General features: G+C 53.2%; 1 protein-coding gene across 1 annotated transcript in view; it reads left to right on the forward strand.

Moving 5' to 3' along the window:
* Positions 1-13726, forward strand: part of ASXL1 (ASXL transcriptional regulator 1) — a 42649-nt gene extending 28923 nt beyond the window's left edge. Inside the window, exons 7-13 of the mRNA XM_056844935.1 lie at positions 821-914; positions 2425-2559; positions 3898-4061; positions 5042-5138; positions 6757-6862; positions 8037-8619; positions 10765-13726. Coding sequence (XP_056700913.1) covers positions 821-914; positions 2425-2559; positions 3898-4061; positions 5042-5138; positions 6757-6862; positions 8037-8619; positions 10765-13668 — 4083 coding nt within the window. The 3' untranslated portion in view covers positions 13669-13726. The remainder of the gene's footprint in view (positions 1-820; positions 915-2424; positions 2560-3897; positions 4062-5041; positions 5139-6756; positions 6863-8036; positions 8620-10764) is intronic.
* Positions 13727-23682: the final 9956 nt, after the last annotated feature.

Below are 23682 nucleotides of genomic sequence, written 5' to 3' on the forward strand. Positions count from 1 at the left end.
TCTAAAGTCAGTCTCTTTAAATTAGACAAACAAAATACAGGTTGTCAATTCACCAGGTAAAGTTCCAACTTAAGCATATGCTTACAGAAAATTCAATTTATGGATAAGTCAAACAAATTCAAGTTACAAGTTACAAGCTGTGGCTCACGAAAGCTCCTACCCTGCCTGAAATTTTGCTAGGCTTTAAGGTGCCATTGGACTCTTGATCTTTTCTACTGCTAGCGACAGAGTAACACGGCTACCCATCTACTGCTAAACAACTGAAGAAAAAAGGGAACAAAGACATTCAACGTAAAAGTAAGGGGAAACCAGAGGGGTTGAGGTAAACACTACCTAACAACCCATAAATGTATTTTTATTATGTATTGTGCACAATTGTATTTAAAATCACAGGGCCTAAGGTACAGGCTTCTTAAAAAGCATAAGCACAGTTACAAATATTACCAACACATAACAGTTGATGTTAGTACATAAAATGTCCAGAACCTGACCAGACTCGCTTCGACCTTTTACAGGCCTTCTTCAGTGGTCATACATACACAATTTTACAATACACATCCTGACATATACATAAATGTTGTACAAGGTAAAAAAAATATCTAAAAGCCTTTTATTCTGTGTGGCTTTACATTAAAATAGTTTGTCCACGTGCCTTAAAACATGGCTCGCAGCTCACGCCTTGTATGCTGTGTCCAGCGTTTCAGGATGTGTATAGCATCTCCCAGGAGCTTCTTGCTGGGAGAGGCCACTTGGCCTCTTAATCGGTGCTGATCCTTCCCTGCCAACCCTGTCTGTCTCTTGATTCTCCTGTGTGATGTAGACCAGCAAACAGAAGAAGAAGACTGGAGTGATGCTTCCTCGTGTCGTTTTGACACCCCTGAAAGTAAACGGAGCTCACATGGAAACTTCATCAGGTAAGCAGACTTTCCCCACCCCGGTTTAATGAATCCTCATGGCTGCCCGAGGGCTAGTCCTACAGGGTTGTGAAACTTAGGTACTAATTGCTGCCGTATTGGGGCCATGTGCTCCTGATAGCCGGCCCCAACCTGGACATCTAGCTATAGCATTCTGCGCTAGCTGCAGCTTCCAAACACTCTTCAAGGGTAGGGGGGCTGTGGCTCAGTGGTAGAGCATCTGCTCGATGTGCAGAAGGTCCCAGGATTAATCCCCCGGCATCTCCAGTTAAAGGAACCAGGCTAGTAGGTGATAGGAAAGACTCTGCCTGAGACCCTGGAGAGCCACTGCTGGTCTGAGTAGACAATACTGACTTCAATGGACCGAAGGTCTGATTCAGTAAAAGGCAGCTTCATGTGTTTGTGGTAGCCCCATGTAGAACACATTGCAGCAGTCCAGTCTAATATAACTAAGGCGTGGATCACCAAGGCTAGATCTGACTGACTGTAGCTGGAAACTTATTCAGAATATGGCTTCCTGAGACATGTACTTTAAAATGAAAAGGAGGATCTGTCCCATAGGCTTAGAAATCCCCACTCCTGACTTCATAATGATGAAGGAGAAAATATCCCATTTTGCCTCGACTGTAGATTATTGCAGGGTCTTCACACAGGAGGCTTATGTTAAAATCTCTGGTCGTGCTATATTTTCGAGATGATCCTGAGCAGTTAAAATCTGGTGCCCTCACTTGAGAGCCAGCGTGGTGTAGTGGTTAAGAGCGGTGGTTTGGAGCTGTGGACTCTGATCTGGAGAACCGGGTTTGATTCTCCACTCTCCACATGAGTGGCAGAGGCTAATCTGGTGAACTGGATTTGTTTTCCCACTCCTACACATGAAGCCTGGTGGGTGACCTTGGGTGAGTCCTCAGCCCCATCTACCTCAAAGGGTGTCTGTTGTGGGGAGGGGAAGGGAAGGTGATTGTAGGCCGGTTTGATTCTCCCTTAAGTGATAAAGTCAGCATATAAAAAACAACTCTTCTGCTTCTTCTTCTTCCTACCACTTTTGTAAGGATAAACAAAAGAAAATGACTCTCAAACCATTCGTACACTGGAATAATAATAATGTTGCCATCTTTCTGTTTTTAGTATTTGCCTCGTGGTCACATCTAGGCCCCGTGTAAAAAGAACACAGTCGCAGTGAAAGAGAAGGGACAAAGACACCAGGTGGAAAGGGGCAAGGGGGAGCTTTGAAACCAGAGGAAGTTGGGCAGGCTTCCTTTGACCTGCCCAGCGGACCAGTCCTTTCTGGGCGCCCCTGGCCCGCTGCAGACCCTCCGCCCCCTCTCCTCCCCAGTATTCCCGGGGATTGCAGCGGGAGAAGTGAAGAGCAGCTGACCAAACAGGGGTGCCCCAAGCATTGGCTCAGGAGCGCTTCCCCCCCCCCATTCTGTCGAGAGAGCTCTCGTGCCACCGCCACCACAGAGCATGCCCAGCGAAGATTCCACCGCTCACCCCTGTGCGTTTCTTTCAGGCTTCGCCGGAAGACAGGGTGGTGGGGAGAGCAGCGGCAGCTGTGCGGCCCTGGGCAGCCCCGCAGCACGCAGCAGGGCAGAAATTGCGAGGGACCCTTCGCAGCTGCTCCGAGGATTCCGGAAGCCCGCGGGTGGTAGGTGCCTCTGTCTTGACTGGGAGAAGACAGCCTCAGTTCTTCAAGTTGTACCCCCATAATCCCACTCTCCCATAGTACTGGAAGTAGATTCTGCTGAAAGCTTGTGTGGGGTACTGGCTAGAGAGTCAGACTAGGACCTGGGAGACCTAGGTTCGAATCCCCACTCTGCCACAGAAGCTCGCTGGATGACCTTGGGCCAGTCAGGCACTCTCAGACTGACATAAGAACATAAGAAAGGCTGAGCTGGATCAGACCAAGGCCCATCGAGTTTAGCAATCTGTTCCCACAGTGGCCAATCAGGTGCCTCTAGGAAGCCCACAAGCAAGACGACAGCAGCAGCATTATCCTGCCTGTGTTCCAAAGCCCCTCATATAATGGGCATGCTCCTGTGATCCTGGAGAGAATAGGGATGCATCATGACTAGTATCCATTTTGACCAGTAGCCATGGATAGCCCTCTCCTCCATGAACATGTCCACTCCCCTCTTCAAGCCTTCCAAGTTGGCAGCCATCACTGTATCCTGGGGCAGGGAGTTCCACAATTTAACTATTTAACTGACCCACCTCACAGGGTTGTTGTGAGGATGAAACGGAGGAGAGGAGAACGATGTTAGCTGTTTCGGGTCCCCTTTGTGGAGAAAGGCAGAGTATAAATGAAGGAGGTCAATAAAAGCCAGGGCTCTCTGTGCTTTTGGAAAGAGCTTGTGAGCAGCTTTCTTGACACAGCTGTTTAGATGTACTCCAGTCGCTGCTCTACTGGAACAAAAAACGCAAGAGCTCTACCAGATCAGGCAACCGCCCATCCGATCTCATGTCCTGTTTCTGACCGTGGCAACTGGACGTTTCCGAAAGGCACAGAGGCCAGAGCTTCCCCTGTGGCTAGCCCTGAGCAGCTGCTCTTCAGAGAGACAGAAGTTTCATTTAGCCGGGGCGGCCGTGATAGTCATTGGACCGGCCCTTCCTTCACGCATACGCCTAATGCCCTTTCGAAGCCATCCTGGCTAGCGGCCATCGCTGCAAGATGTGGCAGTGAGTTTCTGAAGGTGCTGCTGGGTTGGGCGGAGGACTGGCTGTTCTTCAGCGATGGGTTGGGCGGAGGACCGGCTGTTCTTCAGCAATGACCGTGAGCTGACTGCACAGGAGACTGCTGGAAGCGGCTCGGTGGGTCTCTCCCTCTTCCGGGCGAGCTTGCAAATACTCTCTCAGGCTGGTGCAGATCAGTCATGTTGACCTTTTTTGAGATCCTTCAGATAAGCTGCAGTTGAGGGGGGGGATGTTCCTTGAGCGCTGCCCTTTTAAGTTTTTCTGGTTTTACGGGGCTCTTTGGAAACTGCAGGACAAATGAAGAGGAACCGGGGCGACGATGTAGACTTCGAGACGCCGGGCTCCATCCTGGTGAACACAAACCTGCGAGCCCTGATCAATTCCCGGACCTTCAACGCGCTGCCCCTGCCCTTCCAGCAGCAGCTCCTGCTTCTCCTCCCTGAAGTGGACAGGCAGGTAGGGCTCCCCGTCAGCCGTGGCTTTGGAGCCTCAGGCCTCTTTTCCAGAAGGATTGCTTGGGGGGAGGGGGTGTCTGCAGTGGAACAGCGGAATTCCTTCAAAAAGGATGTGGACAGGATGGAGCGTGTGCAGAGGAGAGCAACGAGGATGATCAGGAGCCTGGAGACCTACGAGGAAAGGCTGAGGGAGTTGGGAATGTTCAGTCTGGAGAAGAGGAGGTTGAGGGGGGACACGATTACTCTCTTGAAGTATTTAAGTGAGAGCCAGCGTGGTGCAGTGGTTAACAGCGGTGGTTTGGAGCGGTGGACTCTGATCTGCAGAACTGGGTTTGATTCCCCACTCCACATGAGCGGCAGAGGTGAATCTAGTGAACCAGGTTGGTTTCCCCACTCCTACACACGAAGCCAGCTGGGTGATCTTGGGCTAGTCACAGTTCTCTTAGAGCTCTCTCAGCCCAACCAACCTCACAGGGTGTCTGTCGTGGAGAGGGGAAGGGAAGGTGATTGTAAGCCAGTTTGATTCTGTCTTAAGTGGTAGAGAAAGTCGGCATATGAAAACCAACTCTTCTTATTTGAAGGGCTGTCACTTTGAGGAAGGCAGGGAGCTGTTCCTGTTGGCAGCAGAGGATAGGGCTTGCAATAATGGGTTTAAATTGTGGGAGGAAAGGTACTGGCTGGATATTAGGAAAAATTTTTACAGTAAGGGTTGTTTGACAGTGGAATCAGCTATCTAGGGAGATGGTGAGCTCCCCTCACTGGCAGCCTTCAAGCAGAGGCTGGACAAGCACTTGTCAGGGATGCTCTAGGCTGATCCTTCATTGAGCAGGGGGTTGGACTAGATGGCCTGTATGGTCCCTTCCACCTCTTATGATTCTATGATTCGAATCCAGCAGCACCTTAGCCACCAACAAGATTTTAGGGGAGTCAGCCTTTGGGAGTCATGCATGCTACCTGTTCCCTGTGCTTCCTTCCTTTCAGACCGGCGCAGACGGACTGATGCGACTCAGCGGGAGCGCTCTGAACAACGAGTTCTTCACCCATGCTGCCCAGAGCTGGCGGGAGCGGCTGGCTGATGGTGAGCCCGTGGCTTCTTCTTTGGGGGTAGTTCTGGGAGCAGGGGGTGCCTCCACTTCAGGATGGTGAGGCACTGTGGTTAAGAGTGGTAGTTTGGAGTGGTAGACTCTGATCTGGAGAGCAGGGTTTGATTGGCCACTCCTCCACTTGAGCGGCAGAGGCTAATCTGGTGAACTGAATTTGTTTCCCCACTCCTACACATGAAGCCATCTGAGTGATCTTGGGCTAGTCACACTCTCTCAGCCTCACCTACCTCACAGGGTATCTCTTGTGGGTAGGGGAAGGGAAGGTGATTGTAAGCTGGTTTGATTCTTCCCTAAGTGGTAGAGAAAGTTGGCATATAAAAATCAATTCTTCTTCACTTCTGGAGCGGAGAGGGCTTCTTGGAGTGGGTGCCAGGGCTTTCTGGTTTGGCAGTATTCCCCATCTGTTGTGTGTTGCAGATGTTCCCTAATGGGGAGAAAGGGGAATCTTTCTGGGACATTTGTCTTCTCTAAGCAGGTTTTCTGTTGAGGAGCCTCTGGGTTAAGATGACCATTACAATCAGTAGAACTTCTGTCTGTGTGTAAATTTCTATCATTTGCAAAGAGGGGGGTGTATTTCACTTAAAGTTAGTAAGACTTACTCAGGTCAGTATTAAAGCTTTGCTCAACATTGGTTACCTTTCATTGATCATATTACGCAAAGGTCCTCCTTTCTCTTTCTTGCCCATCTTTGGTGGTTTTAGTTGTTTCTGCAGCTCTTCAAGTGCAGTGTAACCGTTTTTGGACATAGGGGCCATTTATACGTGGCTAAGCACGAATCTAGAAAATGCGGGGGAAGTGTGTGGCAACGCATGGGGAGAGTGAAGTGATTATGCAAGCATAATCAAAGCAAAGCCCTGAAGCAGTTGGTGGGGTGACCACAAGGAAGCAGCCATGCATAAATAGCCAGAAGGTCACAGCTGATATTGGTCCTCATCTAGCATTCCCAGGCATAAGGGGGAGGGGAAGTCCTGACTTGACTGGGAGGGGCTGTGGCTGCGTGGGAGAGCCTCTGCTCGGCATGCAGAAGGTCTCTGGTTCAGTCCCTGGCATCTCCACCCAAAGGGATCAGGCAGTAGATGATGGGGAAGACTTTCTCTGCCTGAGGCCCTGGAGAGCTGCTGGCGGTCTGAGTAGACAGCACTGGTCTTGATGGCCTGATCCAGTGTGAGGCAGCTTCGTACATGTTGTGTGTGTGTGTGTGTGTGTGTGTGTGTGTGGCATGAACACATGAAGCTGCCTTCTACTGAATCAGACCCTTGGTCCATCAAAGTCAGTATTGTCTACTCAGACGGGCAGCGGCTCTCCAGGGTCTCAGGCAGAGAAGGGTCTTTCACATCACCTACCTGCCTAGTCCCTTTAATTGGAGATGCCGGGGATTGAACTTGGGACCTTCTGCATGCCAAGCAGATGCTCTACAAACTGAGCCACAGCCGCTCCCCTTCTGCAGCCATCTGATAGATCACAGAGGCTTCTGGTGTCTTCTGCCCTGAATTCCTCTAGTCAGGCTGGATCCGTTGGAATTCCCCTGCCAGCCTCCTCGTGCCAGCAGCAGATTCCAGGTGTGGTTTTTTTTTTTTTTTTTTTTTTTTGCAGGTGAGTTCACTCATGAAATGCAAGTTCGCATAAGACAGGAAATGGAGAAAGAGAAGAAAATGGAGCAGTGGAAGGAGAGATTCTTTGAGGACTACTATGGGCAGAAGTAAGTGCGTGTGTGTGTATACAGTTAGCGGCCTCTCACTTCAGTGCCCAGGAAATACTCCAGGTTCCTTCAGTTTCCTGCTGTCGCTTCAGACTTGATCTCTTTTGCTTCTGAAGATACAAGTGGGCGGGGAGGGCAACATATAGGCTGAATTCTACCTGGGGCTGGGGGGGAACCCCCTTTCTCCCCATGTTCTTGCGAAAAGTCCCTGGGATGCTTATGCAAGGGCCAGCAAGGTATAGTGGTTAAGAGCTGTGGTTTGGAGCGGTGGACTATGATCTGTAGAACCTGGTTAGTTTCCCCACTCCTACACACAAAACCAGCTGAGTGACCTTGGGCTAGTCAGACATCTCTCAGCCCCACCTACCTCACAGGGTGTCTGTTGTGGGGAAGGGAAGGTGATTGTAAGTCGGTTTGATTCTTCCTTAAGTGGTAGAGAAAGTTGGCATATAAAAACCTATTCTTTTTCTGACAGCGGCTTCATCGACCACACTTCAACTTAAAACAGTTAAACCCATTCAGCTGTGTCTGACCGAAGCTGGTACCAGGTGTTTTGTGGTCCAAACAAGGGGCGCCCATCCCTTCTTACCCCAGGCTGCTGGCGGCCAGGTCCAAGCAGAGCCCTGGTGGCCCTTGGTTTGGACCTGGCCGGGAGTGATACAGGCCCAGGAGGGGATTCCACTCTCCATCCAGCTTAGCCCTTGTGCTTTGGCACTTGAGAGCCAGCGTGGTGTAGTAGTTAAGAGCCATGGACTCTAATCTGGAGGACCAGGTTCGATTCCCCTCTTCTCTACATGAGCAGTGGACTCTAATCTGGTGAACCGGGTTCGATTCCCCTCTCCTCCACATGAAGCCTGAGAGGTGACCTTGGGCCAGTCACAGTTCTCTCCGAGTTCTCTCAGCCCTGCCTACCTCACAGGTTTGTCTGTTGTGGGGAGAGGAAGGGAAGGAGATTGTAAGCCGGTTTGGGTCTCCTTAAAAGGTAGAGAAAGTCGGCATATAAAAGCCAGCTCTTCTTCTTACCTGGCTGCGCACAGTGTGCCTCAAGAGACAGTTAGCATTCGCACTGCTCCCTGTGACTGCAGTCGAGCACGCATGCACCTGAGCTATGCTCCATTTTTGCTCTTCCTTCTAACAAAACAGTCCCCTAACTTGTCCTGTCCCTGTTCTACAGGTTGGGCTTGACCAGAGGAGAGCTTCCAGAGCAAAACTCTGTGCCAGAGGATACAAAGAATGGCACTGCCCCATCTGCCCCAGGGGGACCTGCGAGGCCGCAGCGTGGCCCTGTCACCCGGCAGCGGGACGGGCATTTCAAGAAGCGCTCCCTCCACTGCAGAACCCGCAGGAGCCTGTATAAGCCGCGCGAGCAAGAGCCAGCCGAGAGTGCCAAAGAGGCGCCACCTGTGGAGTCGGAGCCCTCTGACCGTAGAGAGGCGGAACCAGAGGTGGACTCACGCGAAGGGAGCCGGGCCTCTCCGAAGCCGGAGAGTCCTCTTGAGGCCACCAGGCTTCCAAGTGAGGGAGGTGATGCGCCAGCGGCAGCAGCGAGCAGAATTCCCAGCGTGCCACAGCAGGAGTCCCATGACCAGGAGCCCAAGGAGCAGAAGAGGAAGTGCTTTGAGCAGGCCGCCTCCGCCTCCTTCCCCGAGAAGAAGCCCCGGCTCGAAGACCGTCAGTCCTTTCGTAACACAATTGAAAGTGTTCACCCAGAAAAGCCACAGCCCACCAAAGAGGAACCCAAAGTCCCACCCATCCGGGTAGGGGAGGGGCTCAGGCCTGGGAGGTGGCTTTGGGCAGTGGGGCCAGAGTCTTCCAGGGTGGGCTGTGGGTGCCTCTGGCCCCCGGGTCCTGGGAGGGGCTGTGGCTCAGTGGTAGCGCTTCTGTTTGGCATGCAGAAGGTCCCAGGTTCAATCCCTGGCATCTCCAGTTAAAGGGACTAGGCAAGTAGGTGATGTGAAAGACCCTTCTCTGCCTGAGACCCTGGAGAGCCACTGCCAGTCTGAGAAGACCATACTGATTTTGATAGACCGATGGTCTGATTTAGTAGAAGGCAGCTTCATGTGTCACCCAGTGGGGGTAGGACATTCTGTGCAGAGGTCCAGGGTGGCAGTGAGGAGCAGCCTTGGCCCTTAAATTTGTCTCAGGGTAGGCCAGGTGGGACTTCCCCACGGAGCAGAACCCGAGAATCCCTGTGGAGTTCCGTTTTCCCTGAAGCTCTTTAGGAATCTCCTTTGCTCTGATGTGGCAAGAGGTCGCTTGTTCCCATTTTCATTAAAATATTTGGCCCGGCCATTCCTTTGGGCTTGAGGCAGCTGTCTTGGGGGCGTGGGTGGTACAGTCTTGCTTTAGAGGCTGTTGTGCCATAAAACCTTTACACCTTCCTGCCCGCTCTTCGTCTCTCCCCTTCTCAGTGGCTGTCTTGAGTCTCCTTGTTTGCTGTGGCCACTCCGCCCCACCCTTGGCGAGGTGTCAGCCTTTCGCCCTATGAGAAAGGGGTGGTGTGAGAATCTTGTCCCTGGGTAATCCCACCCTATAAATTCACTTACTCTCAAAGCATTAGTAGGCTTCCTATTCAAAATCTGAAATAGTTTACTAGAATAATTAAAGCCATTCTTGTATAATAAAATGAAGTACAAGACTGGCTTAGTTAGTGGTTCTTCCCGGTTGTCTGTGGGAACTGAAGCTCTGTGAATGAGGAGCAAAGGCTCTCTAGGGCACTTTCACACATGCCGAATAATGCACTTTCAATGCACTTTGCAGCGGGATTTTACTGTGCGAAATCATTAAAGTGCATTGAAATTGGAATGAAAGTGCATTCAGCATGCGTGAAAGCGTCTTAATAGCCTGCCATAGTGCCCTCGCCAAACTAGTTCCAGGAATACTTTGTGAGAAGGGGCAGCGTACACAACCCTAACACTTGTGTGCTGCCAGGTCACAACTGCCTCACGACAGCCCCATCCACAGGGCATTCCAGGCAGGAGGCAAGCAGAGATCGTTTGCCATTGCCTTCCTCTGCATAGCAGCCCCAGTCTTACTTGCTGGTCTGCTATCCAAGTAGTAACCAGGGACTGACCCTGCTTAACTTAATCAGCTCTGCCAAGCTGGGGCTGATGTGGGCTGTCATGCTGCTACAGCAGGTAAACGGAGTCCAGGAGCACCTTAGAGACCAACAAGATGGTTTGCGTGGACACTTTTGAGAGTCAAAGTTCCTTTCGTATCTGGCGAGGGAAGCTTTGACTCTTGAGAGCTCGTACCTCGAAAATCTTGTCGGTCTCTAAGGCACTTCTGGACTCAAATCGAAATGTTCTGCTGCAGTCCAACACGGTCACCCTCTGATACTAAGCGGTATAAAACAGCTCTGAGAAGTTCCTAAACAGGGATTCGACTGGGCTGTTTGGCTCAGTGGTAGATCATCTGCTTGGCATGCAGAAGGTCCCAGGTTCAATCCCCAGCATCTCCAGTTAAAGGGACCAGGCAAGTAGGTGATGTGAAGGACCTCTGCCTGAGACCCTGGAGAGCTGCTGCTGGTCTGAGTAGACAATACTAACTTTGATGGGCCAAGGGTCTGATTCAGTGTAAGGCAGCTTCATGTGTTCACTACTGCACCCCTGCATATTCTTTGGGGAGGGGCCGTGGCTCAGGGATAGAGCATCTGCTTGGCATGCAGAAGGTCCCAGGTTCAATCCCTGGCATCTCCAGTTAAAGGAACTAGGCAGGTAGGTGATGAGAAAGACCTCTTCCCAAGACCCTAAAGAGCCGGTGCTGGTCTGAATAGACAATACTGACTTTGATGGTTCAGGGGTCTGATTCAGTGTAAGGCAGCTTCATGTGTTCATGTGTTTGCTGTGAGAGAACTCAAAAGGCTGAGTAGTGAGACTTCTTCTTGTCTGATTATCTTTCAGATTCAACTTTCCCGTATCAAACCCCCCTGGGTGGTTAAAGGTCAGGCCGCCTACCAGATATGTCCTCGGATTATCCCCAATCCAGAGCCCTCCGGCCAGGATCGAAACAGGGCCGCAGCCCCTGCTGACTTTAAGGCCCGTGCTCTGCAAGGCAGGATCCAGCGAGAGGCTGCTGCTCCTGCCTCCCCCATTGGAGGTGGGGGCGGGCCAGGAGGAGGCAGAGGCAGCAGTCCGGACGACGGCGGTGGCGGCAACCGTGGTGGTGGCGGCGGCGGCAGCAGCACCCGCAGCAGAGGCAGGCGATCTGGTGGCCACCCAAAGCACTGGAGGTCCAAGAGAGCTCACCGGAGGCGCCTGTCAAATTTACAGCGAACACAACTATTGCTGCCTTCCCACCTAGAGCAGCCCGGCTCCGAGGGGGCTAAACGGAACTCTCCCCCCTACGGGAAAGAGGCCTCCCCTTCCAGAGCCGAGGGCACTACGGCCTTGGGGCAGACCGCCAGCACAGCCTCGCTCGTGATCGAAGGTGCTGTCTGCTTTTCCGAGGCTTCTGGCAGCAGCCGTTCGGACGATGCCCCGACCGACCTGCCCCTCGATCGCCTGGCTGCAGCGCCGCTGGACAGTACCTCTGGACCTCTCCTGGGCGGTGTGAGCTGTGGGCAGTCGCCGGGCGCTGCTTCTCAGGGGGCTCGGGATCAAGAGGAGGGGAGGGTGCTTCCTCCAGGGAGCCACCCCAGCCCCACTTGGCCAGAGGACTCTCCGGTGAACCCTCTTGGAGACACTGTTAGAGCTGAAGTGCATGTAAGTGGCCAGCCTGCCCTTCTGACCTGCAAGGGAAGGAGCTCCTCTGGTGGTTTCAGCCCGGGGGCAGATGTGGCATCTGAGAGCAGAGAGCCGGGCGGGGCAAATGTGGAAGACGGAGCTGCAGCTGCACTTCTGGCTGGGGAATGTCTCCCTTATCCTGGGCCTTCTGGCGCCGTTGGGACGGAGGACACTGCCGCACAGTTCCACGTGCCCTCGCCTCAGATGGCACGACGGTGGCTCAGGGGAGAGAGACCGAGTGGCGATGACGAGGACTACGCTTGTCAGGCCAAGTCTGTTTCGCTGTCTGGCATAAACACTCCCCCTGGCGTGGAGGCCCCCCAAAAAAGCCTTCCTCCGTGGGAGGCGGGGATGGAGGTGGGTGAGCAAGAGCCAGCGGGGATGCAGAGTGCCAACCCCTCCAGCGACGAGGAAACCAAAAGTATTCTGAGCGAGACAACTGAGACGGCGTCCGATGCGGAAGCTGAGCTGAGCGATGAGACTGCGGAGTTGGACCGGGCTAAGGAGGAAGGGGCTGCTCCCAGCAGGGGCGGCCTGGAAGAATACGGTGGGATCCAATCCGAATGTTATGTAAGAACTGACTTCCCTACGCACAGGGGAGGCTTGTCTTTGGCCGCAGGGCCTGTCGATGTCCGTCAGCCTGAAGAGCGGGGGCTGCAGCAGTCTCTTCCCCAGGAAGCTGCAGAGTCCTCTCCCCACATTGATGTAGAAAGCCAAGGGCAGCCGCCCCCCTCGAGGACTTCCAAGCCACTTTCCGTAGAAGCAAGCAATCCCCTCGTGGTGCAGCTGCTCAAGGCCAGCCTGCCCCTGAACGCAGTCTTCCCGGGGGCTCTCAGCTGCACCAAGGTGGGCGCTGCAGATCAGACTCCTGCAGAACACGGCAACTTCCTGTTTGGGAGCAAGAGCGCTGGCTGTTGGGTCCAACAGGGGCTGGATACGAGCGACGCAGCCCAAAACGGACCTCCTGCTCCAAGGTCTCTGAGGGGCTCCCCGAAAAGGCACTGCGTTCCTGGGCCCATGGCCTTACCTAGAGAGAGCCCAGAAAAACAACCTGCGAGGCTAAAGATGCGCCCCGACTTCAGTCCCAGGTCGGGCTGCACAGGCCAAGCGGCACATGTTACCCAGAAGCCTGAGAAGTCGTGCCTGGGAGGAGTGCCGTTCTGTCCCGGTGCTTGCCAAGGCCAAAAAGATCCCTCAGCTGCCTCAGGCCTGCTACAAAAGACCACCTCTGCAGAATCTGTCCTTGGTGGGAATCCTCAAGGGAGTTTAAAGCCAACGAGATTTTTACCTCCCGGCGGGACCCTTCCGTCCAGTGGCATTTCTGCTCCAAAGGCCCGCATAGTGCCAGGGAAGAAGGTCTTTGGCTCTGGCTTCCCCTGCAGTGCCGTTTCCCGAGCACAGCCCTCCAAAGCGCCGGAACCCTCTCCCGTGACAGGCGTGCCATTGCCCAGCAAGCCAGCACTGCCACCAAAGGGCATGGCGCCTGGGGTTGGCGCGCAATCCATAAGGGAGGACTGGCCCCCCAGGCAGCGCACGCACGTTGGCGGAGGAGGGGTGGAGAACAAGCACGTCCTGGCCTGCTCTGGCCCGGCCAAGAGGAGCGTTGAGAAGAGGAAGGAGGCGCTGCCCAGCCCGGCGGAGCTAATGGAGCACCTGCAGGGCCTCCCCTTGGCCAGGGACCTCCCCTTTTTCAAGCTGCCCAGAGAGCCAGGGAAGGGGCTGGCTCAGCCCCTGGAGCCCTCCTCCATCCCCTCACAGCTGAACATCAAGCAGGCCTTCTACGGGAAGCTGTCCAAACTGCAGCTGAGCTCAGCCGGCTTCAGCTATGCCTCCGGCGCTCCGGTTTTCCCCAGGAGCCTGGCGGAGAGCGTGATGCAGCTCGGCCACAAGGCGAACTTCGCAGCTTCCCGCGGCGTCTCCCTCTCGGCCCAGATGTTCGCCAGTGGCAGCGCAGAAGAGATTTCGCTCAAGTGCTCGTGCCGCCTGAAAGCCATGATCATGTGCAAGGGCTGCGGGGCCTTCTGCCACGACGACTGCATCGGCCCCTCCAAGCTGTGCGTCTTGTGCCTTGTGGTGAGATGATGAGCGAAGGCCCCGGGAGAAGGAGGGGCGCACCCCATGCGTTTTGCAGACGAGGGTCCTGGGGAGCCCACGCCACCATATCATTCGGGTCACGTTACCAGCAGTGTTAAAGGCTGTACGTTTTGGTTCGCCTGCTAAAGCTGGTGTGTGTGTGGGGGGGGGGGGCGTCACCGGTACCTTCCAGTGTCTGAGAATTTCTCCCGTGGCGATGCCCTCATGCCCCTTGAAGGAGGATTTGTCTCCTTAGGGAAGTGGAGCCAGCGTAATCCGTTACCCCCCCCCCCCTCCCGAAGGGACTTACATCAGGTCCAGCTTTGCTCGGGCACACCAAAATAGCGTCTTCCGTTCTCCCCTTCCGCCATCTCTTCCGGGGGTGAGGGACCGCAGTTTTGAGAGCCCCTTTCCTACAAGGAGCAGAAAGTGGTTGCCGCCGTCGCACCCAGATGGCAAGAAGAGCCGTTGCCGCCAGATCGCTGGGCTGTGGTGTGGAGGTGTTGCGGTATGGGAAGGGGTGGTGTTGGGGCTGGGGGTCTTGGCTATAGCCGGCAGCCTCCCTGCAAGGAAAGGTGGGCTGTCAAACTACAACTTTTTTTTTAACTTTCTAAGCAGTGTCATTTTAAAATATATATATATATATATATAAATATATATATAATTTTAAAACTTTTTTTGTTCCTGGGTGTAAAAAGTGAAAAGTTGGGCTCCTGTGTACCCTCTATGCATCTGTTGGATCATGTATTTATACGTTGTACACAGTACTGGCCGATTTCTGTAAATGGATGTTCTTCTGTACATAAAGCATTTTTAAAGATTTCCTTTATTTCCTCCCCCCCTTCCTGGCTGTGGCAGTGTTGCATCCAAGTGTGCTGTTGGTTCCTCCTTGCTGTCCCAGAGTCCAAGCGGCCGCACTGTGCTCTACCTTGCCTGGTCCGAGGGCGCTCTCCTTTTCATGCCCGTGGCTTGCCAACGCAGGATGGGGGGGCCCCTGCCCGCACCCGGGTCTAAGGAAGAGCCCACCCATCCCCTCATGCTTGGAAGTGCTGGGCCGGATCGGTTCCGCTGGCGGTGGGACGTTTCGTCCAGTGCCAGGAAACGAGAGGCTAGAGAGAGAGAGAGAGAGAGAAGGGTTCCTTGTGCCGCTGCCAGCAGAACAGACCCACGAGATCCCTGACCCTTGACTTCCTCCTTCTGTTCAGAAGTCAAAAGGGAGCTGAAGTGCACCGTGGAGAGAAGTGCGCCCCCACCCCGGGGTGCTTCTCCAACTGGCAGCCCAGCTCATCCTGCCTAGAAGGTGATGGGTTTTCCTGGAGGGCGGGGGGGGGGGTTGAGAAAGGAAGCCAATTTTCTGTTCTCTCCGAATGCAAATGGATAGCAATGGTTTGTCCTCTCCTTCCTCCGCCTGTCTTGAGCTCCTACCTACCTCTTCCCCGATTAGGCTCCTCTGTTCCTTTAACTGTCGACCTCCCTGCTTCAGAGCCGTAGAAGTGTTAAAACCCGGGGCTTCGCAACGTTTACTCTGAACCAACGTGGCAGCTGATTAGTTCGAAACATGAGGTTGGGGGTGGGTGGGGAGAGGTTAAAGCGAAGCGAATTGTGGTATTAAAGGCAACAAAGCCGTGGGTCTGAAACCTGCTTACCAAAGACGGGGGCCGAACAGGGGTCTCCTCGCTCTGTGCCCTCCAGGGCCGCCGTTGTGTATAGACTCATGCTGGTCTGGCGGGGAGGGGGGCTGTCCCCTCTGATGACCCCTGGTGTTGTATGTCCCTTGTGGTATTGGAAGAAATAAACATTTTGAAAATTGGAGCGTGTCATCCGAATCGTCCTTCTGAGCTTGGTCTTTGGTGGCCCTGTGGGTGGGTGGGGGTAGTGGTTAGTGGTTAAGAGCAGTGGCTTGAAGCGGTGGACTCTGATCTGGACTCTGATCTGGGTTTGATTCCCCACTCCTCCACATGAGTGGCAGATGCTAATCTGGTGAGCTGGATTTGTTTCCTCACTCCTATACATAAGCCAGCTGGGTGACCTTGGGCAAGTCACAGCTCTATTAGAGCTCTCTGAGCCCCACCTACCTCACAGGGTGTCTGTTGAGGGGAAGGGAAGGTTATTGTAAGCCAGTATGATCCTTAAGTGGTAGAGAAAGTCTGCATATAAAAACCACCCTTCTTCCTCCTCCTCCGCCACGGCCACCTGGGAATTTACTGCTTATTGCAAGCCCTCAAAAATGGGGCTGAGCCATCAGCAGAGGTGGCCGATGACAACCACTGAGGGTGGAGGTCCTTTGGCCAAAGTGTTTCATTGGTGGGCAGGTGCAATTATTGCATGCTGACCCTCTCCTGTTGCAGGTGCCGTCTTGTACTTGGTAATATCTGGGCTGGAGCTTGCCAGTCGGCAAGGAGAGCAGAGACCCGACCTGTTGCTTTGCCCCGTGGCACAGTGTGAGTCCCTGTTCCCTGGCCTGCCCTGCATGGTGGTCTGGGAGGTAGTCCCAAGGTTTCTGGTAGAAGCTTCCAGAGCACAACATGTTGCATCTCTAGGTCTGCAGACTTCAGAAGCAAGTTCTGGTTTCGCACGGCTTCACTGAGCGCTCGTAAAGTTTGTACATGAGTCAGGGTGGACATGGTCCTCTGCTCATCACCTCTACCAGTTGAAGTCTTTCCTCTGGGTTACTTTCCCAGGGGCCTCAGGTGTGAGATGCGCTCTCTGTCTTCTGAAAGGAATTAGGCACCATCTCCTTTTTCCTTTGGCCACTAAAAGCTGTGGATTTTGCATGAAGAACAATGAAAGATTTTTGTGGGTTGCTGCACCGTGCAGGGGGGGCGGTGGACCGCACCAAAGATGAAATCATTTCCTGCTAAGATTTCCTTATTTCAGTCAGTTACTTGTGGCTGAGGTTGGACAGAGCAGTCAAGGAAGGATGAGGGGAAGAAGGTGGTAAATTGGTTGTTGCGTAGTATTTATTTAAAACATTTCTATGCTCCCTTTCCACTCAATCAGGTTCCACACAAGTCAGCAAACATTAAAACATTTGTGCAATTTGAAATATAGTTACATGTTTTTAAATGAATTAATTTATAACTTTCACACTAGAAGGACCAGTGACCATTATTGGGGGTATGCTAGATAAAAGTCTTTATAGAAACAGAGTTGGAAGGGACCACCAGGGTCATCGAGTCCAACCCCCTGCACAATGCAGGAAATTCACAACTACCTCCCCAAACACACACCCAGTGACCCCTACTACATGCCCAGAAGATGGCAACAAAAACCCTCCAGGATCCCTGTCCAATCTGGCCAAGAGGAAATTTCCTTCCTGACCCCAACGTGGCAATCAGCTTTACCCTGGGCATGTCAGAAAGGGCCTTCACACACCAATTTTTTTTTCTGGAACCCAAAATAAGCCAAATTCCCATACCGGTAAATATGGGAATTTGGCTTTTGGGAGGGGGGCAAAATTGGCCCATTAAAGCCTATGGGGACTTTTCACAGCTCCTTGGGGGGCATTTTTGCAGGTAGAGCCCCCAAATTTACAGTGCGGCTGCAAGGGACTCTCCTTGCAAGAACCCTTGAGTTTGGATCGGGATCCGAAGTTATGGGGTCTGGAAGGAGGGGTCACACACCCCTCCATACAGAAGCTTGTCCGATTCTCTGATCCTCCCCTAGATGCCTATGCTTTTCTATGGAGGAAGGGGTGACCCCATAAAACCGGACCGCCTGACCCAATCTTCACCAAACTTTGGTGTTCGTGCAAGGAGAGTCCCTTCAAACTACCCTGAAAATTTGGGAACTGTACCTCCAAAAATGCCCCCACAGGACCTTCGGAAAAAAAATTCCCCCATAGTTTCAATGGCGGGAACTTTCAATTAGCTACTTCCTCTCCACATTGCATCTATGTTGCAAGTAGCCCTGCCCCCCCGGAGCTGCAAAAAGGCCAGGGAAAGCCGATTATTTATCCAGATTTTTTGGGGATTGCAAAGACGGGTTTGGCTTTCTCTCCAGGTTGAGGCATTCGGTAAACACGAACCTGAAATTTACCGAAATGGCTTTTGGGGTCTTCCCCCTCCCCCCCAGTTCGGGTATACAGATATGCACAGCCCTAGAGCCAAGCACTGATGCAACCCTTCCTGCCCTCCCTCTCATGATCTGCCTAAGTTCACAGAATCAGCCTTGCTGTCCGATGGCCATCTAGCCTCTGCTTAAAAACCTTCAGAGAAGGAGAGCCCACCACCTCCCGAGGAAGCCGCTCTAACCGTCAGGAAGTTCTTCCTAATGTTTAGCCGAAAACTCTTTTGATTTAATTTCAACCCGTTAGTTCTGGTCCGACCTGGGGCAACAGAAAACAACTCAGCACCCTCCTCTATATGACAGCCCTTCAAGTAATTGAAAATGGTTATCATATCCCCTCTCAGTCATCTCCTCACCAGGCTAAACCTACCCAGCTCTTTCAACCTTTCCTCATAGGACTTGGTCTTCTTCAGACTCCTCACCATCTTCATTGCCCTCTGGACACGTTCCAGCTTGTCTGCATCCTTCTTAGATTGTGGTGCCCAAAACTTAACACAATACTCTAGGAGAGGTTTAACTAGAGCAGGGTACAGCGATACCATCACTTCACGTAATTGGGGCACCACACTTGATTTAGCGCAAAATCACATTTGCCTCTTTAGTTACTGCATCACACAGCTAATTTCCCCTCTGGTGAAAGGCATTGTTAAAGGGAGACAGATGCATCTCCCTTGGAGCTCTAACATTTTGGGGCCACGACAGAGAAGGCCCTTTCTCAGATTCACAGTGGGTAACCGTGTTAGTCTGTCTGCAGTAGTAGAAAAGGGCAAGAGTCCAGTAGCACCTTAAAGACTAACAAAAATATTTTCTGGTAGGGTATGAGCTTTCGTTAGCTATGAAGAAGTGAGCTGTGGCTCACGAAAGCTCATACCCTACCAGAAAATATTTTTGTTAAGTCTTTAAGGTGCTACTGGACTCTTGCCCTTTTCTACTTTCTCAGATTGCCACCCATCCAACTTCGGATGGCAGGCGCAACCGAAGCAGGGCCTCCAAAGATGACTAGAGTGAGCAGGTAGGTTCATATAGGAGGAGGAGGAGGCCCTTAAGGTATGTTTCTCCCAGGCTGTACAGGGCTTTAAAGGTAAACACCAGCACCTTGAATTAAGCCCAGAAAGCAAACTGGGAGCCAGTGTAGTTTAAACACGACTGGTGCGATACAGTCTCCGTGGCCCACTCCAGTGAACACTCAGCCTCAGCATTCTGTACCAACTGCAGCTTCTGGTCAGTCTTCAAGGAGAGCCCCTTGTGAACACAAGCTAATGTAGCTGTTACCGGGGCATGCCCCGCAGCGGCAAGATCTTTTCCGCCCAGGAAGGGCTGCAGCCGGCTCAATGGGCGAAGCTGCTGGAAGGCACTCTTGGCCACCACTGCCACCTGTGGATCCAACAGGAGGTCCAGTCCAGGAGCACCCCCCCCTCCCGAGTTACAAACCTCTTCCTTTCGGTGGAGTACAACCCCATCCCAAATGAGGGGGTCACCCATTTCCTGGGCCAGGCTGTCTCCCACGCAAGCACCAGCAGCACCTCCGTTTGGTCAGGATTAAGTTTCAGTTTGTTAGCCCTCGTTCATTCCAAAATGGCCTCCGGGCACCTGTTCCTGGTATCCACAGCTTGCCTGGGTGTGAAGTGTGAGGCAGAGCCGAGGGTCATCTGCATATTGGTGGCAACTCAGCCCAAATCTCCGGATGGCATCCCTCCTTGGCGGTCTCGTAGCGCTGTTAAAAAGGAGAGGAACTGTGGCTCAGTTTGTAGAGCCTCTGCTCGGGATGCAGAAGGCCCCAGGTGCAATCCCCGGAATCCACAGTTAAAGGGACTAGGCGGGTAGGTGATGTGAAAGACCCCTGCCTGAGACCCTGGAGAGCCACTGCCAGTCTGAGTAGACAATGTGTGGGGGACAGAGCTGGTTTAGATGGGGCCCTTGGGAGTGGCTGCCGTCTGACTCGTCTCTTCCACCTGCCAGATGCTCTCAGGCAGAGAAAGGGCCTTCCTCAGCACCCAGGATCCTTGCCAAGGGAAGATGCCAGGGTTGGAACGTGGTACCTTTCACCTGCATAAGCCCCATGGTGCAGAGTGGTAAGCTGCAGTACTGCAGTCAAAAGCTCTGCTCACGACCGGAGTTCAATCCCGACGAAAATTGGTTTCAGGTAGCCGGCTCAAGGTTGACTCAGCCTTCCATCCTTCCGAGATCGGTCAAGTGAGTACCCAGCTTGCTGGGGGTAAAGGGAAGACGACTGGGGAAGGCATTGGCAAACCACCCCACAAACAAAGTCTGCCTAGGAAACGTCGGGCTGTGACGTCACCCCATGGGTCAGGAATGACCCAGTACTTGCACAGGGGACCTTTACCTTTCACCTGCAAACCAGGTATCTATCCCTGGAGTCCTGATTCCTCTCCCCCCCCCGCAGTGATGATAGAAGAGGCCCTGTTTGTTATACAGTGTTTATTAAGTAGATTCAGTCTTATAATATGATAAACAGACTCAAAAAAAATTTCTTTCACGTACTTATGAAATCAGTGCATTTAGCAAGTAATACCATGGATGGAAAGAACCGCTGGACTGGAACAGCTCGTTGGTCTTTTAAGTAAGTGAAGGGGGGGAGGGGGGCAAAGAGGTCGGCCTGTGCTACTCATTCCACAAACAGAACAGAATTAAGTTGCATCACATAGAACAAACACACGTCCTAAGAATTAAAAATATTAAGCCACATTTACTCGGGGGTGGGGGGTAGGGAGGAACGATCCACTGTATAGAACACAAGAATTGCCGTAGCGGGTGGAGGGGGGAGCGTGCCATCTGCTTAAGAGAGCCACATCGAGTTGCATAGGTGCCTGACAGGAAGGTCTTTTTTTTTTCCTTTTCAGCAATAAAGTGTCGCCTTCTCAAACTGGTTTTTAAGTGCCATTTTTGCTTCCTGTATCGGGTCTTGTGGAAAGAACGTGGGCCTCTTGGGGTTTTTGAATGCACCGGGCGTGCTTTTCTCGTCCGGCCTTCTAGATCCTGGGTCTCCTGCCCCCAAAACTTCTCTCTTGGGTCATGGCATGGGGGGGGGGGGAACCACCAAAGAGTGCCAATTGTGTGGTTTGACTTTGGGCGGAGGGGTGTAGGGGGCGTTCCCAGACTTTTCACTTTCACCCTGCTCCCTTTCTAGGAGGGGATCTTCCAGTTGAACTGGCCCCTTGAAAGAAACGTAGGGTGGGCTTTTTTTGTGCAAACCGCGGTTTCCTGCAGCGCCTCCCAGACGTACGGAGGGAAGGAATTCAGAGCAGAGAGTCTGTGGCTTTGCTAAGCAGATGAGCGGGGTGAGGCGAATCTTCCTCACCGAGCGCGAGTCTTGCAGAACGGGGAGGTTGGGGGGAACGGGGTGGGGGTGGCGGCGCTGGGAGTTCTGTACATGTAAACAGTACACTTTCACTGAGTCCAAAGTCAGGAGCAAAAAAGTACAAAGGTTCACATTGGTCTTAGGTAGATACAGGCGAAGAACTGAGCCGGCTCACGCAGCTCCGCGACAAACCACCAAACCAAACGTTCTAAAAGCACCACTAAAATGATATAAAAAATCAGACCAGGGACGAGATTGCAGGTTGTGGTATTCCGGTGACGTTTGCTAGGCTATCTTGTAAAAAGTTTTACAAAAAGTTACAAATCAAAATTAATATTTAACCCTCTGAGTTCAAAGCAGCATTTCTTTTTTTCTTTTTTTTCTTCTTTTTGTAAATGAACTGGTACTAAATGGTACAATGGCCCTCAGGTGAAGGGGAGGGTTGGGTGGTCGGGCAGGCGGGCTCTGCTTGGAATCCTGGGAATGCCTTTCCCTGGGCGGAGGATGCCACTGGGGAGGGGTGTGGGGGTTAGCAAGGGAGTCTGTAGCAAGCAGATGCGGCACTGTCCGATGCTCCCAAGCCTGTCCGCAGGCCGTGGTCCCCCCCCCTCCCACCCGGTGGCTTCCGGCTGGTCTCTCTAGCAGCAACTTGTGCACCCAAAGCCAAGTTCCAAAGTGACCGTGTGAAGAGGGCTGCCAAAAAGTGATGCCCAGGGAACATTACGACAGCACCCGCCTCTGCCCGAAGCCCCTCTGTAAGCGCCCCCCCCCATGTCTCATGGCTCTGCACTCCTGGGGGAGGGTGGGAGGTCCTGGGTCAGCCAAAGGCAGCCCGCAAAGAGTCAAACATCACAGGAAGCTGGACAGCGATTGTCTCTGCCACTCTTCACGCTAAAGGGGGGGGGTTGCGTGTGGTTAAGGGTTTGCGCTAGGTCCGGTAGGCGCACAACAATAAATATTTACACAAAAAAATCCAAGCCAGGAGGAGGCAGAGTGGGCCCGGAGCAGACTAGCTTTTGCACCGCTGGGGGAGGAATCTGTGCAAAGATGGGAAGATCCCTGGCCAAAAAGACCAACCCCCCCCTCCCCCCCGAAGCCCTCGGCTTGTCACTTGCAATGGGGAATCACCAGGGAAGGAGGATATCTTTCTCCCCCCCCCCACCTCCCCAAGAAGCCACGTTCTTGCAGGGGAGAGGACAGCGGCAAAGATCAGCAATCTGGAGGCGAGGCAGGAGCGTGTTCCTGAGAGCATCTTGGGTGTGCAGGGAGGGACGCGCCCCCCCCCCCAAAAAACAGCCTGATCTAATGCACTTGTACAGGGAAAGAGAGTCTGCGCACACAAAACTGCCCCCAAATCAATGCGTTTTAGGAATGTGGTGCTTCCTTGCCTGGTGGTGAAGCAGCAATGATGCTCCTAAGGAGGGGAGGGCAGGCCAGGGAAGAAGTCCGGCAGGCCTTGGCCCATTGGCTGCCGAGGAGGACTGACTGCCGCACCGCGTTCTTTTCCCTGGAGAAGGCTCAGGGTGTGTGGAGGGAAGGAGGGGTAGATCAGGCTGTTAAAGCGACCGGGGAGCCAGAGGTGAGCCTGCAGGGCTTGCTCCGGGACCCCCAGTGGCACTCTCCCCTGCAAGCAGGGGCTCAGCAGCAACTTTCTCAGTAAGTTTGGGGGGGGGAGAGAAACACAGAAATCAGTGACTGGAGGGGACGGCAGGAAGAGGTCACCTGGCTTGTCACTGGGGTGGGCCCGGCTCGGCACCCTCATGCCTCGGCTTCTGATTCTAGCAGCACAGGTAAATATTGCACCAAGCGAGGCAAGTGCATTATGCGGGGGGAGAGGGAAAAGGGGCTCAGTTTCTGACGTCAGAAACTGTGTGTGTGGGGTGCTTCTCGGAGGGCTCCTTTGCCCGGTTGCATCTCCAAAATGCTCGTTGGAAACGATTCCCATTGGAATGACCCAAAGATCAATTTTTACCTCCTGCTTTGTCCTTCCCGTTGCCGACACAGCCGTGCCCTGTGCCCAGAGCATGGGTGGGGCTGCGTGGCTAGGGCAAGGAGCAAACCAGAACTGGTGGCCCTGCTCGACCCCCTGGAGGACTGCGGACTGGACCCTCCCCTGCGGCCGTGCCAGTGAGAGCCAGTTCTGGACAAAAAGCCCACAATGCAGGGTGAGGTAGAGTGTGGAGGAGGAAGGCAGGCAGGCAAGGTCCCCCCCTTGGGGTCTGTCTCCCCCCCAAGGCATTTCCTTTTCCACAAAAGTGACCACAGCAAGTCCTGCCTGGAAACAGCTGAGGTCTGGGTGGGGCTCATCTCTGACCCAGGAGGACGCCCCTGGGGGCGAATGCCCAGGAGGGGGAAAAGAAACCACGTGCCAAGGGCATGGGTTGGTTTTGTTTGGTAGCAGCCACCCCATTCTCTGCCAGCTGAAACCTCTGCACTGGCGCAGCCCGCTGGGAACGGACCAGTGGGGAGGGGCGGAACGTGTGGCTTTCTGAGCTTCAGCCTCCTCCCTCCGACAGACAGACACAAAAAGTGGTAAATCTGTACAAACTCAAGAATTCGTTTTTCAGAAAAATAAATTATGGGAGAGGACAGGGGGGAGAGAGAAAGAGATCAGGGAAAGGAAGGGTCCATTTTTC

The sequence above is a fragment of the Euleptes europaea genome, chromosome 2 (genome assembly GCF_029931775.1).
Source record: "Euleptes europaea isolate rEulEur1 chromosome 2, rEulEur1.hap1, whole genome shotgun sequence".
Lineage (NCBI taxonomy): Eukaryota > Metazoa > Chordata > Lepidosauria > Squamata > Sphaerodactylidae > Euleptes > Euleptes europaea.